The following is a 17,441-nucleotide window of genomic DNA, read 5'->3' on the forward strand; positions in this document are numbered from 1 at the left end:
CTTCTTGCCTTTCTCCACTTGTGACACCATTTCCATTTCCACTTGCCTCACCCAATAATCATTAAATAAGTAGCAAATAAAAATTTCCAATTTAAAAACCTAAATTAACCATCAAGTCAATTCCCAATTACATAATATCAATAAAACATCTTCTGGACTGTCTCTTTACTCCCAGTAGACACCAAGAGAACAGAAATTCATGTTATTATCTACCTAATTATACTTAAAGTCTTATAGGTTAAATTAAGCACATAGAACTTTTCAGTGGCAAACATCAGTGACTAATACATCATGGAAATTCCAAACACAAAGTGAGCAAAGAAGCAGTCTTTTGTAGAGTCCCAAACTAAGCATATTCAGTTGCTTGTTGGTATGGAATATACCTTAATGATAAATGGAACCAACTTACCGGTCTTCTGGAGACAACTGATGGAAACCAAGCATGGAACATGTGTTTTTTTTTTGGGACCCAGTTCCTCAAAGTGAAAGTTTCTAAGAATGGTACGTAATAACTGGGGCTTCTTCCTTTACCAAAGTGCTGTTTGGTTAGCTTTGTTCACCAGCAGCAGGAAACTGTCGGCAAACAGTATGTTCAGTCACACCTGTTCTCTATTAAGTTCTAAATGCTCTTATCACATGTTCAGTCTAGAAAAATGTCCTTAATTTAACTGAAATGTTAGAATAAATACATTCTCATATGGCAACTGGGCTAAAAGTACTAGCTTTAAGGTTAGCAAGAGTCAGTGTGATCAAGCTAACATGACACAAAGAGTAAGATGGTTATCCCGTCTCCACCTTTTCTCTCTTATCTAGTCTAAAAGTCCCACTACTAGAGTGGTTTCTCTGAAATGCTCTCAATTTCAATTCAGAAGGACAACCATTAAAATACTGTACTCCTATGTGACTTTCGGAGGTCTTTCGTGACTACAGTCCTCTCCTATTAGCATCTTAACTAGGATGTGGTGTTTAATCGATTACCGTCACTAAAACTTTAATCCAAAGGATGTAAATCAAGTAGATTTCAATGGGAGTAAGGATAAAGGGAAGAACTGACATTGAAGAGGTGTTCTGAGCTAGGGCAGACTTAGGTAGAGGCGTCTAATTTTGATGGGGGTGAAATATATACATTCATTCAGAGAAACTCCTCCCAGGACTTCCCTGGTGGTGCAGTGGTTAAGAATCCGCCTGCCAACGCAGAGGACGTGGGTTCGAGCCCTAGTCCGGGAAGATCCCACATGCTGCGGAGCAACTAAGCCAGTGCGCCACAACTACTGAGCCTGCACTCTAGAGCCCGCGAATCACAACTACTGAAGCCCGTGCGCTTAGAGCCCGTGCTCCGCAACAAGAGAAACCACCGAAATGAGAAGCCTGCACACCACAATGAAGAGCAGCTCACGCTTGCCGCAACTGGAGAAAGCCTGCGCGCCGAGGACCCAACACAGCCATAAATAAATAAATGAATAAAGAGAAACCCCTCCCAGCACAACACACCCATGTAGTTGGATATATATATAATCTCTAATATTTGTATATTTATTAATATATAATTTTATTATTATTTTTTAATGTATGACTGAGCTGGCCAAAAATTAAAGGAGTAACTCAAATTCAGATAAGTCAAGAAAGCACAAATCCAGAGGAGAGAGTGCTGGAGCTATGGCTGCCCTGGGGACTTTCCCCATCCCCAAATCACAGGGGGCTAGACCCCAGGATTTAATCAGCCACAGAGAGGGGAAAGGAGACAAAGACTGAGACCTAAATAGGATTGGAGGTCAGATCAACGAGCTCCACGTAAAGTCAGGACCTCTGAAGGATGATACCCTAGGTGCTTGAACTAGGAAAAAAGAACCTACCATGTAAAGAATACAGCAAAATTTCCTAACCACAAGCCCATACTGATTAAAGAACCGTCTAAAGGATATACTTCAAGAAAGAAAATGATCTCAGAAGGAAGATCTGAGGTGCAAAAATAAATGGTTAGTAAAGAAAATGGTATGTATGTAAGTTATTCTAAACAAACATTTGTTATAAAACATTAACAGGTCATTTGCGGGGATTAAAAAGAAAACTCAATATAGAATTAAAATCCTAAAAAAAAGAACAGGATAGAAAATAGAGTTGTGTCCTAAGGTATTTGTATTGTTTGGGGGAGAGTAAAAATATTAATATTAGACTTAAGTTAAATAATATGTGTGCTTAAAATTTCTAGGGTAACCACTAAAAACAGATTGTATAGCTTCCAAAGTACAAAGGAATAAATCAGGAAGGAAAAAAATCTTAAGCAAGTCAAAAGAAGGTTGAGCTAGGTGTGGCAGGAGGGAAAACACAGAAAAAGTAAGATGATGATGATAATAATAAAAATAATAGTTAACATTTATATAGGAATTATCACATGCCAGGCACTGCTCTAAGTACTTTACATACATTAGCTCATTTAGTCCTCACAACACCCCTCTGAGGTAGATACTATATATTATTGTTCCCATTTTACAGATGAGGAAATTGAGGCAAAGAGAGACTAAACCTTTGCTAAGATCTCACACATAGTAGGTGTTAAGATAAGATTCAAACCCAGACAGTCTAACTCCAGAGTCTGAACTCTACATACTGCCTAGTAGACAATACACTGGTATGACACTTCGATATTTGTTCATATCCTTGCAAATCAATTTTTCTTCAGTCTACTAACTAAGAATGACCACCGAAGTGTAGCTACTGACACTGCTCAAGATATTTCTTTCATTGACTATTTATAGATAAGCACAGAATAGGCAAGGACAGAGATGCTAACATATATGAAGTACCAGACACAAAGTAGGCACTGTGTCAGACATTTTATTACGTGGATTCTCTTGGCTAATCCTCATAATCACCCTGTAAAGTAGATTAATATCCCAAATTTTCAGGGGAGAAAACCAAAGAGCCAAAAATTTAAATAACTCACTAAATGGCAGAAATCCAGGTATGACTGGCTTCAAAATCTACTTAACAAATGTTCATTGAGCATCAATTTATGCCAGACATTGTACTAGACACTGAAGATATAAGAGTAAATTTAGAAATCTAAGGTTCTCATCCTTATGGAGCTTATGGTGTAACGAGGGAGACAATCCAATAATCATGAAATTAAACGTGAGCTACAAACAGATAAATGTTATAAAGGACAACAGAATTAAAAACTGAAAGGACAAAAGAATAACAAACTGACAGATGTTTTGAAGTGCTATGAGATCACATAATAGAGAAATCTGACCTAGTCTAAAAATGTGAGGGCCAGTTTCACTGAGGAAATCATTTTTAGCTCATGGTTCCCAAACTGAATGTCAAAGTACCCTGGAGCACTGCAGCGAATTCACAAGAGTGCCCTGGGTTTACATTTTTAAGGGAAACAGAGCAACACTGGACATCTATTAGATATCATGTGAACTATCAGCTCAGGGTAGTTCACAATTTCAACTTTAGATCATGCACATTCTTTTCAAAGACACATCTTTGTGATGCTGACTTTTTGGTGGGCAGTTGCTGTGATAAAAATAAGTACCACGTGAAAATTAATGTGGAAAATAAAATGAGTATGGAAGCGTCTAATCTGATTCCAAGGTATGAGAAACTGGGCAGTGCCAACAGGCATTTACATCCCATTAGTAAGTGACTGTGGTTACATAAGAATGAAATTAAGTTGCTACCTCTTCTTTTAATGTATATGTACTGTTTCTTCAAACAGCTACTAAGTTGTTAGAAAATACTTATTAAGTATTGTTTGGATCCAATTACTTAATAAATACAACTGTTAGATACTTATTTTGGACTAAGGTGTTTGTGAAAAAAATTACTGAGACACTAAGGGGACCATGAACTGAGAATGTTTGGGAATCTCTGTATTAAGCTAAGATCTGAAGGATAAGTAGGCACCTCAAACACCATGCAGTAGAATGAACAGGAGCAAAAGACAGGGTCCCCATCCTTGAAGACATTACAATCTAGTTAGGGAGGCAAATCTAAAAGATAAACAGTTTTTGTTTTTTTTGGCCACGTTGCACGGCTTGAGGGATCTCAGTTCCCTGACCAGGGATTGAACCCAGGCCATGGCAGTGAAAGCCCAGAATCCTAACCACTAGGCCACCAGGGAACTCCTGATAAACAATTTTAAAACAATTTAATGTTAAACTTTAATATTTGCAAAAATCTTTCATATCTTTTCTCATGAAATTCTATTAAGTATGTGTCTATCTCTACTCTAAATTGAGAACCTCTAGAAGCCAGTATCCCCCAACACAGACAGAGCAAATAGTTTGCATTTAGGAAGTGTTTTCTGGGTCAATCTCACTTGTGTCCGTTTACTCTCCTTAGCCTTTTCTCAGAATTGAAACCTCCAACTACCCTATGCAAGGGTAACTCTGCTTAAGTGTTCTCCACTCCCCCACATCTCCTGGCTGCTTCTTTCCTACTGTCCTTCTAAATTCAGCTCATACATATCACTGCCCCCCAGGAAGCCTTCCCTGACCCACTGAGCTGTAACTTAAACGTCCCTTATCTAAATGGTCTGTGTGTATATTTCTGTCATAGGACTTACCACTCTGTCCTGTCATAGTCACTGTTTAACTTCCATATCTCACAGCTCACTGTAAACTTTTGACAGTAGGGTCTGTGTCTTATTCACCTTAGCAACTATCACAGTGCCTAGCTCTCAAAGAATGTTTTCTGAATAAACGACAAGTAAAGGGAAATTTTTTTTTAAGTCTAATTATGCTTTTCACCGTAATGGACTTCTTGGAAAAAATGAGTAATTTACTCAGAAAAACTTTGAAGAGGAGATTAACAAATTTGAAAAAATTAAAATGATTGATAATCATCCAGTGCTAGTAAAAAAAAAAAAAGCATACAACTGCTGATAGAAATGTAAGTATAATGTTTTTGAAAAGTAATCAAACAATTATCAACTAAAATTAAAAATGCACTTATCTTCTGACTTAGCAATCCCACTTTTAGGAATTTTGCTTGCAAAAGTAAAAGCATCCATATGCAATATTATATTTACAAGGAAATTTATTGAAGCACTGTTTGCAATAGCAGAATAATTTCCTGAAACTACCCTGAATGTCCATCAATGGGGGGAATGGTACAACTATGCTATGGTAACATCCATATTATGGACTATTCTGCAGCTACTAATAAAAATGAGTTAAGTCTAGGGCTTCCCTGGTGGCACAGTGGTTGGGAATCTGCCTGCCAATGCAAGGGACACGGGCTCGAGCCCTGGTCTGGGAAGATCCCACATTCCTTGGAGCGGCTAGGCCCGTGAGCCACAACTACTGAGCCTGCGCGTCTGGAGCCTGTGCTCCAAAACAAGAGAGGCCACGATAGTGAGAGGCCCGCGCACCGCGATGAAGAGTGGCCCCCACTTGCCACAACTAGAGAAAGCCCTCGCACAGAAACGAAGACCCAACACAGCCATAAATAAATTAATTAATTAATTTAAAAAGAAAAAACATTAAAAAAAAAAATGAGTTAAGTCTATGTGGAGAGGCCTGAGAGGATAGCCATGATACATTCAGTAAAAAAAAAAAAAAACAGAATAATCCCATTTGGAGGTAAAAAAGGTAACTATATGCACTTTTATTTGTAAAAATATTGAGAAAGAGTTAATACCAGACAGTTAATACTGGTGACCTCAGGGTTAGAGGTCACCAACAAATATGTATTACTATTGTAACTTAAAATGCAATGAAAAAAATGAAGTTTTCAAAAGTAAGAATAGTAAATAATCTGAACATATTCTCCCCTCCTCCAAATTCTTAACAACAACAACAACAAAAATCCCACGTTACCATCACCTTAATGAAAGGGTGGTGCTTCAGGAGAGTCGAGGATTCTGTGGACTCTCTTTTACAGATAATTTAAACTTTCCTTTAAAAAAAACAAAAAAACCTATCTCTCACTCCAGCCCATCCCACCAAAAGGAGAAAGGCCTGTTCTGAAGCAAGCTTAATGTCCAGTGGATCTTCCTATCTCGTTTCTTTAATGAGTGGTAGTCTGCTTTAGGGATTTGTAATCAGGAGCTTAAAAATTTTAGAATGCTCATCATATTTTTACAACTATACCATTTATTCACTGAGAGTAAACTGAAGTGTTACATGAGAAATCAGAGTAAGACAGAGGTTTCATTCAAATACTTCTGGTCCTGAAATTGGGAGTACTAACTGCTCCTTGGGTGCCCCCTGGAGACCGAATTTTAAATTTTTTTACATCTTCAGGACAAACTGGTGTGCTATATATTCATTCAAAGAATACTTATTAAGCACCTATATGTCAGGTACAATGTTCAACACTAGAGACAAAAAGATAAATAAAATCAAATTTCTGATTTCTACATACTTAAAGTCAGTATCACCCAAAACTTTCTAAGCATAGCAGGTAGGATACAATGTATAAGTTACCCATACAGGTCCTGGAGGAAGTTAAAACACAAGATGATAAAAATGCTTCTGGGGTGCTACAGAAAGCAATTTGGCATGGATATAAACTTTAGCATAATTGTTCATTTAAGCAGAATGTTCACATCTTTAAAAGAGAGTGGGTTTAAATATCCCAGCTAACACATGCAAAATTGTGGTTGTTATTTTCAGACAAGTTTAGGTTATGGCACCATAATTTTTCTTGGGCTAAAACAATATAAATAAAGCTTAATTTAAAAAAATTCAAAAATGACATGGTATCTTCCATCATGATTTTTTAGTCACACGTTATTCCACAATAATAACTCCACTCTGAGCACTTGACTCCTGATTGCACTGATTTAGAAAATGGCTAATTTTCAAAAACAAATTTGAGTATGAGAAGACAGACTTAAAAATTAGTTAGAAAATAAAACAAAACTGAAAAAGATCAGTTCAACTAAATGGGCAAAATTCAATCTCAAAGCCTCCCTCAAACCTTTCCTTTCCAGTTCACAACACTTTCAGAAGATGCTGCATCAGATCTGCCTTTTCTTCCTCAAGGTCTGGGAGAGCAAGTAGCACAGGTAGAATTCACAGCTAGAAAAACAAAAAAAAACAAGCAACAGCTTCCCTCTGGTGACACCCTCAACCATAACTGCAATGTCCCAGGATATTAGAGGGCCAGATATTCTCAGGTTCTGTAGCAAGGGTACAAAGATGTACTTCTGGTGGCCTGAGTTGGAAATTAATGTAATCTTCCCAAAGAAACAATTCTGATTCAGCCACATTTCAGGTACCCTGTTAGCTAAATTAGTAATGGCATGATAGTTGGGGAATTTAACCTTGATTTATATAACTTTTCCCCTACAGAAAAAATTAGCCCCCAAAATTACAATCGTTTGGGATTCAGCTTACATTTGCCTGTATAATAAAACATTGAGTCAAAATGCGAGACTCACAAAAGAAACAAAACAAAACAAAAAATCCTCTGACTTAACTGACCATAGACATTCCATTGTTTAATCCACTAGAAGACAGCAACTGCTGAATTACAAGCTATTTGGAATTGTAAGAAAACAGTTGAATTTAAGCTCATATAAGTGTTGAAATCTTAAAGAGTAAGATAATACATTATAGAACATATCTCATCATGGAAATCTTATAATTCTTAATTAACAGGTTTAAAATATTATCCATTGGGCTTTCCTGGTGGCGCAGTGGTTGAGAGTCTGCCTGCTAGTGCAGGGGACATGGGTTTGAGCCCTGGTCTGGGAAGATCCCACATGCCGCGGAGCAACTAGGCCCGTGAGCCACAACTACTGAGCTTGCGCGTCTGGAGCCTGTGCTCCGCAACAAGAGAGGCCACGATAGTGAGAGGCCCGCGCACCACAATGAAGAGTGGCCCCTGCTTGCCACAACTAGAGAAAGCCCTCACAGAAACGAAGACCCAACACAGCCAAAAATAAATAAATAAATAAATAAATTAATTAAAAAAAAAAACTTTAAAATACTATCCACCATTATCAAACAGAATAAAGAATAAATACTAGTTACAGAATGTGGAGATTATTTTTAACCCAGTGGAGTAATATGGGTATTATCAGTTTGGGTGTGAACACTTAAAGTCACATTATGATTCAAAAACAAAATATTTAAATACATTCCAATACATCAGTCATAAACCAATTTTTAAAAAGTAAAACTACAGTGCACTTCAAAGTAAAAACAACCAATCTCATAAATTAAGAACAGGAACTCTAAAACAGAGGAAAATATTATTTGCATCTATACATGCCAGATACTTTACCTCATTTCATATTCATAAATACCATACCAGACAGGTATTATTTCTTCCTTCTTACAGAGGAACCCAAGGTAAAACAACAACTTCTCTGGGACTAAAGAGATAGTAAATGGAACAGTTAGGGTTTGAACCCATATCTGTTTGACTCTAGTGAAGTCTTTTCCCCCTCAGAATGGGAGAAAATATTAGCAACCGACAACAGATTCATCTCCAAAATATACAAACAGCTCTTGCAGCTCAATATTAAAAAAACAAACAACCCAATCAAAAAATGGGCGGATGATCTAAATGACATTTCTCCGAAGAAGACATACAGATGGCTAAAAAGCATCATTACATCATTGCTAATTATTAGAAAAATGCAAAATAAAACTACAGTGAGGTATCACCTCACACACATCATAATGGCCATCATCAAAAAATCCACAAACAATAAAGGCTGGAGAGGGTATGGAGAAAAGGGAACCCTCCCACACTGCTGGTGGGAATGTAAATTGGTACAGTAACTATGGAGAACAGTATGGAGGTTCCTTAAAAAAGTAAAAACAGAGCTACCATGTGATCTAGCAATCCCACTCCTGGGCATGTATCTAGAGATAACCATGATTCAAAAAGATACATGCACCCCAATGTTCATTGCAGTGCTATTTACAATAGCCAGGACATGGGAGCAACCTAAATGTCCTTGACAGAGGAATGGATAAAGAAGATGTGGTTTATATATACAATGGAATATTACTCAGCCATAACAAAGAACGAAATAATGCCATTTGTAGCAACATGGATGGACCTAGAGATTGTCATAATGAGTAAAGTAAGTCAGACAGAGAAAGACAAGTATCATATATCTCTTACATGTGGAATCTATAAAATGGTACAAATGGACTTATCTGCAAAACAGAAATAGAGTCACAGATGTAGAAAACAAGCTTATGGTTACCAGGGGGAAGGGAGGGGGAGGGATAAATCAGGATATTGGGATTGACATTTACACACTACTGTGTATAGAACAGATAACTAATAGGGACCTGCTGTATAGTACAGGGAACTTAACTCAATACTCTGTGATGGCCTATATGGGAAAAGAATCTAAAAAAGAGTGGATATATGTATAACTGATTCACTTTGCTGTACACCTGAAACTGACACAACATTGTAAATCAACTATACTTCAATAAAAATAAAAACAAAAAACAAACAAAAATAAAGTCTTTTCTCCTTCCCCTACTATGCTATTTACATGTAAGAGTTATTTCATATATACAACAAAAATCTGAAACTATCCAATTGTCATGTCTTTTAAAAAGTGAAAAGAACGAACAAAAATAAGGAGAAAAATGTTTATGTATTTTTTGGTTGAATTAGCTCCACTTAGTCTTACAAATGATCAACAATTATAAATATAGCTGTAAAACACATAATGAAGATGCTACCATCCGACTTTTTCTGGATGCTCTTCAGAGAATAAAATATAGGACAGGAGTGGGTTGTATGAACCTGGGAGAGGAGTAAAATCCCAAAGCTAATAAAACTCATATCCTGGAAAAGAGGAGGAAACTATTTTAGAAGTTCTGGGTCAAAACTTTTGCTGGTCACCGAGTTTCACAAGGATTCTTTGGGGTTTTACAGCACTACTGGTCTCCTCTTCTGTTTCTAGATATCTTCTGTTTTCCTTCTCTCCCAAACACTCCCCCGATTCTCCAATAAGCCTTTCACCCACACTGCAGCTAACCACGTACCTGTTCGAAAATTGTTAACGGAATTGAACCATTAACCTTACCACGCTTTTGGGGAAAAAAAAAAAAAAGTAACACCATTTTAGACTTGGGAGGCATTTCATACTGAGTTTAAATCTGTGTGCACAGCCTCTACTGTTCTAGTGGGGACAACCGAGACTCGGAGAGAGGAAGTGACTTGGCCATGGACTAAGTGTAAGTTGGCAGCCGGGCCAGAGGTTGAAGTTTGATCTCAGACTCCACGTCTTTTTCCAACCACACCAACCCGGGCTGAGCCTCAGGGATGGTACTGACTTGGACGGGTTCAGAACACCTAAAGTAACGCCCTGTCGCCCGGGGCTCCTTTCTAGGATAAAGACCAGTTAGCAGACGGTTCAGAGTTTAGAGGGCCTGCAGGAATGGGCGTGGTGGAAAAACCGGTCTCCCCTTCAGGCAGCGGTGGGCGCACCCAGCCTCTAACCCAAATCGACGCTGCTGCCGCCTCCGGCCGCCCCACAACCAGCGACACACTGACCTCTGCGCGCTGGGGTCCCCGGAAACGGACCCTCCCGGGATCCCTCTCCCAGCCCACTCTCGAGACGAACTTGGTCCCCAAAATGAAATGAAAGAGGGGCGCAGGAACAAAGCGATCCCAAGCGGTCCCCCTCCTTTCTGGGTCCCCCCGAGGCGGGCGGACGTGGACTACCAGTCCCGACATACCACGCGCCGGCGGACCCTCGAACCACCGCCAAGCCGGCGGTGCGCCGGTCGCCGGGACTCGTAGTCCGTGGCTCCGGGACGGTGGGGGGTGGGGTGGGGCGCGTGGGGGAGGCGCGGACAGCCGCGCGCTGCGGGACGGGCCGGCCCGGCGTCCGGTCAAGCACAGGGAGCCGCCGGCTGCCCGGGCCTCACCTCGACGATGCGGGCGCACTGGGTCCCCTTGCCGGCGCCGGGACCGCCGAGGACGAACACGACCTGCGGCCTCATGAGGCGGTGCGGGCAGAGGAAAAGCGGCCGGCCGGTCAGCAGCGGGAAGCTAAGGCCTAGGACGTGCAGCAGCCGGTGGCCGCAGCGGCGAAGCATGCACCGTGGCTCGGTAGGACGCTGATGCAGCTGACAGCGGCCGAGCAGGCGTTAGAGCGGGAGGGGGGCACGGAAGAGGGGGCGGGCCAAGCCGGTGCCAGCCGCGGTCCAGCCGCCGTGGCTGCCGAGGCGTCCGCGCCGCGGCCGGAAGGGGCGGGCTTCCGCTGCTAGCTCGTTGGCCGCGCCCCTACGTCCCCTACGCGGGGCCGCGCTCGCGTCCTCCCCGCCCCTCAGCCGGCTGATTGATTCTTTCGGTCCGCGGGTCCTTTATACTGAGTCTCCTGGTGTCGGGCCTGGGCTGGCGTCTGGGATGTGACCCACGGGAGAGCAAAGCCCATTGTCTGTGCTCGCAAGTTTAAATTCCAGGGGCCAGGCAGCCGACCTGAACAAGTCAACACACGAATAAATAAATGCAAATAGCAATATCGGCTTTGAAGGAACCAAACGGAGGAATAACAAGAGATGAATGTAATTTGGGTAAGGTAGTCAGACCTCTGAAGAGGTGACATAGAAGACAAGGCATAAGGATAGGAAAGAGCAAAACTAGGCAAAGACTGGGATAGAGTGTCCCACAAAGGGAGAAAAGGCGAGTGCAAAAAACCTAAAACTTTCAACTGTTAGAGCAATTGAAAGGCCAGTGAGATCAGAGCTGTGTGAAACGAAGGAGGGAATGAAAGGTGGGAGAGTTTGGCCGACGGCAGATCAGTCAGGCCCTTTGGTTAAGGAAAGGAGTTTGGATTATATTCTAATTGCAATGGGAAGCCCTTTTAACTATAACTCCATTTCCCTGCCCCTTGCATTAGGGAAAAATCTTGAGAACAAAAGGAGTCCAAGGAATGAGTCTTAGTGAACAGACCTTTAAAAGTTGGAGAGAGGAGGAGGAACCTGAGAAGGCAGAGCCAGAAAGGTAAGAGGAAAACCAGGAGAATGTGGTGTTCCAGCAAAGAGTGTTTGGGGTGGGATTGTGGTGGTGTAGTAGTGAACACTGTTAAAAACAAATGAGTAGGGCTTCCCTGGTGGCGCAGTGGTTGAGAATCTGCCTGCCAATGCAGCGGACACGGGTTTGAGCCCTGGTCTGGGAAGATCCCACATGCCGCGGAGCAACTGGGCCCGTGAGCCACAACTACTGAGCCTGCGCGTCTGGGGCTTGTGCTCTGCAACGGGAGAGGCCGCGACGGTGAGAGGCCCGCGCACGGCGATGAAGAGTGGCCCCCGCTCGCCGCAATTAGAGAAAGCCCTTGCACAGAAACGAAGACCCAACACAGCCAAATAAATAAATAAATAAATTTATTAAAAAAAAAAAAAAAAAAAGCTTAAGGTCAGACACTTACATTACAATTAAAGAAAACAAAACAAAACTCTCGGGCACTTACACTACAAACTGCTAGAAAATAACATAAGAGAAAACCTAGATGAGTATGGCAGTGCCTTTAAAAAAAACAAAAAACAAAAAACAAATGAGTACAGATAAATTGGATTTGGCAGCAGGGAGACTTAGAAACTCTACATTTCTGCCCAAAGCAAATCATACACTATATCTAATTTGAATCCCGACTGAAAAAGGAGTGGATAGGAGATGAGTAACTGAAAACAATACTGAGAATAAGGGTCAAGGCAAAGTTCATTTAGGATGGGAGATAGGGGCCATGCTGTCTAATATGGTAGCCCCTAGCCACATGTGGCAATTTAAATTAATTACATTAAGAACAATTAAAAATTCAGTTCCTCAGTCACAATAACAACATTTCAAGAGCTCAGTAGTCACATGTGGCTAGTGGAAATTGTATTAGACAGCACACATACAGAACCTTTCTGTCATCACAAAAAGTTCTGTTGGTCAATGCTGTACTCAAGCTTGTATTTAAGCCGCTAGGAATGATTTGACAGAAATGAAGAAAGGTAACCCTTGAGAAGAAAAGTCAGATGGGCAGGTCCAAAGGGCACATGGAGGGCCTTAGATGATTTAAAAGGTCTTAGAGAGGAAGATGTTCATTTGTAACAGGAGTTACAAGAAGGGTAGAGCTGCAGGAAGGTTTGAAGGTAGGAAGCGTTCCTGTCTGATAACTTCTGTTTTCTTAGTAAAGAAAGGGCGATATTACCTGGGGGGAAGGAGAAGGGACTAGGATATTTGAGGAGAGAGAAGGTATGAAATAGACATCTTTGAGATTGGAAAATGTGTTTTTCTAAAGAAAACTAATCAGTAGGACTTCTGGGAAGTATTAAGAGCTCATCTGGTTTTTGAGACCATAGGTTTAAAATAATTGAAAATATTTGTTCAGGTGCAGGCAGAGAGAAGGCAGACTGTTGAGTTCATCTGGGATTGGGGTTTTGCCAGGGAAGTACAACAGAGGGAGAGAAGACTAAGGGATTGTTTGCAAGAGAATGTTTATGATGATGTATGCAGAATCAAAATCATACAGAAAAGCAAATGGTGGCATGTGAGGGCTAATAGTGGGGATGTGGAGGGGAGCCAGGAAAGGGGCCAAGGTATTAGAAGTATCGATGTCAAAGAATGGTTGCAGTGGAGTACTTGAGCACGTGAGCAGGCAGGCAGTACAGATGCTGGTGGTCTGAGTTGGATATTTGGAACTGAGGTATCAGAGCTTGTGAGTTTCTGCTGATGCTGAGATCCGGGGTGAGCCCATGGGAGTGGAAGAGTGAAGCAGACGCACACCCTGTTATTAGAACTGAGAGGCCCGGGTGTTCAATTTATTATCCAAGTAGAAGTTTAAGTGAGATAGTATTGGCGTGAAGAGAGAGACTACAAGAGAGAAACTAAGTTGTTGAGGGCAGAGTGCCAGGAAGGGATACAAACAGGAGAGGAGGATAGTGGTACAGCCTTCTGTCTGGCTACCACCACTCTCCTTTTCCCTGTACTACCCCTTTCCTCTTCCCTCACAGTATTTTCAGCCTCTTCCCCATCTTTTCCCCCAACTCCTCCACTCTTTTTTTTTTAAATTTATTTAATTTATTTATTTTTGGCTGTGTTGGGTCTTCGTTGCTGTGCGCAGGCTTTCTCTAGTTGCGGTGAGCGGGGGCTACTCTTCGTTGTGGTGCGTCGGCTTCTCATTGCGGTGGCTTCTCTTGTTGCGGAGCACGGGCTCTAGGCGTGTGGGTTTCAGCAGCTGCGGCTCGCGGGCTCTAGAGCGCAGGCTCGGTAGCTGTTGCGCATGGGCTTAGTTGCTCTGCGGCACGTGGGATCTTCCCAGACCAGAGCTCGAACCCGTGTCCCCTGCATTGGCAGGCAGATTCTTAACCACTGCGCCACCAGGGAAGCCCTCCACTCTTTTTTATTTTACTTATTTCCATTCCCCCTCCCCTTCTTTTCCCATTTCTAACTTCCTCCCCTTCTCCCCATCTACTTCTCTTTTCCTTTTCTCCTCCCCACCCTCTTTCTTTGCCCCTCTAATCCCTTCTCCCTTCAGTTCCTGCTTTCTTCCTTTCCACACTTCTACCTTTCCCTTCCCATCATGGAAGAAGGAGTGGAATATCTCTGATTATCATAGCTAGAGAAGTCTTATTATTAATAACTTATTATTCATATAGCTTCAAAATAGTCCCTTTTTTGCTTGTTTATGACACCTGTCATAGCTACTATCTTATCAATTTAGTGACATAGGTGTTACTATTATACTCATTTTGCAGATGAAACCAAAGCCAAAAGTTGTCTGAAGACAGCCAGCCAGTAAGCAGCAGGAGCTGGAATTCAGCTTGTTGTTGTTGTTGCTATAGAGTTGGCATTATCTCGTTTAAAAAGCAGAGCACATCAAGGTTGAAAGGAACTGTAGAGTTCATAAGTCCAAAGTCTTCATGTTACCAAAGGGTAACAGGTAAGAAAGTAAGTTCCTGATCCAAGATCTCTTCCCACTTAGTACGACAAATAATTAGGACTCAGGGAGGATTAACAGGCAGGGGCATCTGACTAAGAGCAGGGAGACCTATGTTTAAGTCCCTATGCTACCAATAAGTCGCTGTAACCTTAAGAAACTCCTGTGAATCTCGGAACTTCAGTTTTTCATCTTTCAACTAGGAAATGGAGAGAAGGGTAAAATGAAAGCCTTGGTGTAGATGACCTCAAACCATCCTACTGTGTTTAGTTTTTTGATGAGAAGAGGGACAGTTATCCAATTGCTGCTACTATGCCTCTTGAGGGCATGTCCGTGGTAGCTAGCATAGGGATCTGCAAATTTTTTCTGAAAAGAGCCAGATAATAAATATTTTACGTTTTGTGGGCCATACCATCTCTGTTCAGCTACACAACTTTGCCATTATAGTAAAAAGCAGCTTCAGACAATACATAAACAAATGAACGTGATAATGTTCCTAAAAACTTTTTTTTATGGACACTGAAATTTGAATTTCATATAATTTGCACATGTCTCAAAATGTCATTCTTTCTTTCATTTTTTTCATCCATTTAAAAATGCAAAACCCATTGTTAGCTTGTAAATCTATACCAAAACACGTGCCCACAGGCTATAGTTGCTGCCCCATGGCCTAGCAGAATGCCTGGTGTTAGAAGTCCAATCCAAGCTCAGAGGAAGGCTCCAAATCCTCCACCTACCAGGGAGGAGGACCTAGGACATGTCAGCTGAAAGTAAGAATGACTGGTCATATTATAAAGAGGTAGTAGGAGTACAAAAAAAAAGGCCATATTGAAGCAAATGTGCCTCTTTTCCATTGTGCATGTTCTCTTAAGTGACTTTTCTGTATCTCTTATGGCATAATTGCCAGAGTTGAAAGATGTTAAGGGGATGGGCATCTGTGGAAAAGGGTCTAGAAAGCTATTCTTTGGCTTTTAGTGAAAGCCTTGTGCCCTTTTCACATGCGTTAGGAGAGAAACAAAAAGATAGTCTTTCTGGCTCCCATGATAGAGTCCACCAGTATTAATGATTGCACATAGGAGTCTGGGTTCAAAACTTCATTGTATACTTAGAGCAATATGTAGTGACTTTTCTCTCTTTGACTCCCTGGAGAACTTGACTATAGTAGGCTAAGTCCTAAGTATCCTGCACCTTGCCCATCTCCTGCCAACCATGCTAGGCAACTGAAGAAAATACTAAAGAAGAAAGATATAAAAAAAGTGAAACCTAGATACCCACATCTGCCAAGGGTTTTCCAGGAAGTCATTTCCAGGAAGAACAAGACTAGGCCAAAAGGACAGTTTATTATTTGTTGGCTCTTTGGGCCTATTCTGGTTATCTGTTCCTACGCAGCACACCTTAGTGGATTAAAACAACAAGGAATGCTTGGCACGGGAACACCACCCCCAGCCCAAACGGCACACACATTTGGTGACCAGAAGTGTTCAGTATGAGTAGTGCTGTGGGTAGAGAGAGGAGACACATGGAAGTGTTTTTCCAAGACACCTGTTTACCACACCAGGCAGTCCCATGGAGCCAAGCCAAGGAGGCTAGGATCCGTAAACGACACGGTGCTACTCTGATGCTCGAACATTTAACCCGCCTGCTGGTCTAGAGTGAAAGGTCTAACTCTTAGCACCTTGGTCCTCATTTGTCCCCAAAGAATTCATTTTGCCTTAGCCTTATATCAGTGCTCCTACTCCTTGGAGGTGGCAGAGAAGCAATGAGTTCCACCTAGATGCAAACAATCAGACCCTCAATAAGAAAATGTCTCAGTAAGAATATATTAAGTAAATGGCTGTCACCTGTAAATGGTAGAGGGCCATTTCCTACCTAAATCCATAGATTGAATCCATAGATTACATAAATTTGATTAATATCTATTGAATATCCACTATGTGCCAAGGATTTCACTTATATTACTTAGTTTTTGGATGATATTCAAACTTTTAAATAATCAGTACAATCAGAATATTTATAGAGATTTCTGTGCTGGGGATTTGCTGTGCCAGGCATCAGTCCTCTAATTGTGGGGTCTTGAGGAGGTCCTAGGTGTCCCAGGAGAGGGGAAGAGGGCATTCAAAGTTCTCAGGGGAGAAGCTATATACAACTCATATGGAAATAATTCACTTTTAACCACCAACACAATATTACCAGTTGTCTGTTGGCTAAACATCAAGCCTGCCTTATAAAATGCTCGTAATGCTATGAAGTTAGTACTGTCATTTTGCAGATTGAAAAAGAGAGCCAGGAAGTGGAAGTACTTTGTTCAAGGCCACAGAGGCAGTAGATAGCAAAGTCAAACTCAAACTTAGCATGTATAGCTTCAAAATATGCATTCTTTCTATACATTACTGACCCTTTATGAGATAAAAAGTTCCATACTCACAAAGTCCCTTCAAAGTAAGTTCTGTTACAGATGAGAAGACTGATCTCAGAAAGATGTATAACAAGAGCTATCCTCAAAACCCACTCCTACCCATATGAGTTTATTTATCAAGTACGTTAGGTCTTTGGGGCATATATTCAGTGTATGCAT

The 17,441-nt window shown here is 41.3% G+C and overlaps 2 protein-coding genes across 6 annotated transcripts in view; one reads left to right on the plus strand and one right to left on the minus strand.

The window, feature by feature from the left end:
• CMPK1 (cytidine/uridine monophosphate kinase 1) overlaps positions 1-11,181 on the minus strand; it is a 33,354-nt gene extending 22,173 nt beyond the window's left edge. Inside the window, exon 1 of the mRNA XM_082371939.1 lies at positions 10,869-11,181. Within this exon, the coding sequence (XP_082228065.1) occupies positions 10,869-11,039 (171 nt within the window). The 5' untranslated portion in view covers positions 11,040-11,181. The remainder of the gene's footprint in view (positions 1-10,868) is intronic.
• Positions 11,182-11,338: 157 nt separating this feature from the next.
• Positions 11,339-17,441, plus strand: part of STIL (STIL centriolar assembly protein) — a 67,530-nt gene continuing 61,427 nt past the window's right edge. For 4 of the 5 annotated variants that reach the window (XR_014238107.1, XM_082370214.1, XM_082370216.1 and 1 more), the window contains exons 1-2: positions 11,339-11,516; positions 11,843-11,946. The gene's annotated coding sequence lies outside the window, so the exon portion shown is untranslated. Of the gene's footprint in view, positions 11,517-11,842; positions 11,947-14,684; positions 14,870-17,441 lie in introns of all 5 variants that reach the window. The other variant, XM_082370215.1, reaches the window with a different exon arrangement.

Source organism: Balaenoptera borealis (assembly GCF_965194805.1).
Source record: "Balaenoptera borealis genome assembly, chromosome: 1".
Lineage (NCBI taxonomy): Eukaryota > Metazoa > Chordata > Mammalia > Artiodactyla > Balaenopteridae > Balaenoptera > Balaenoptera borealis.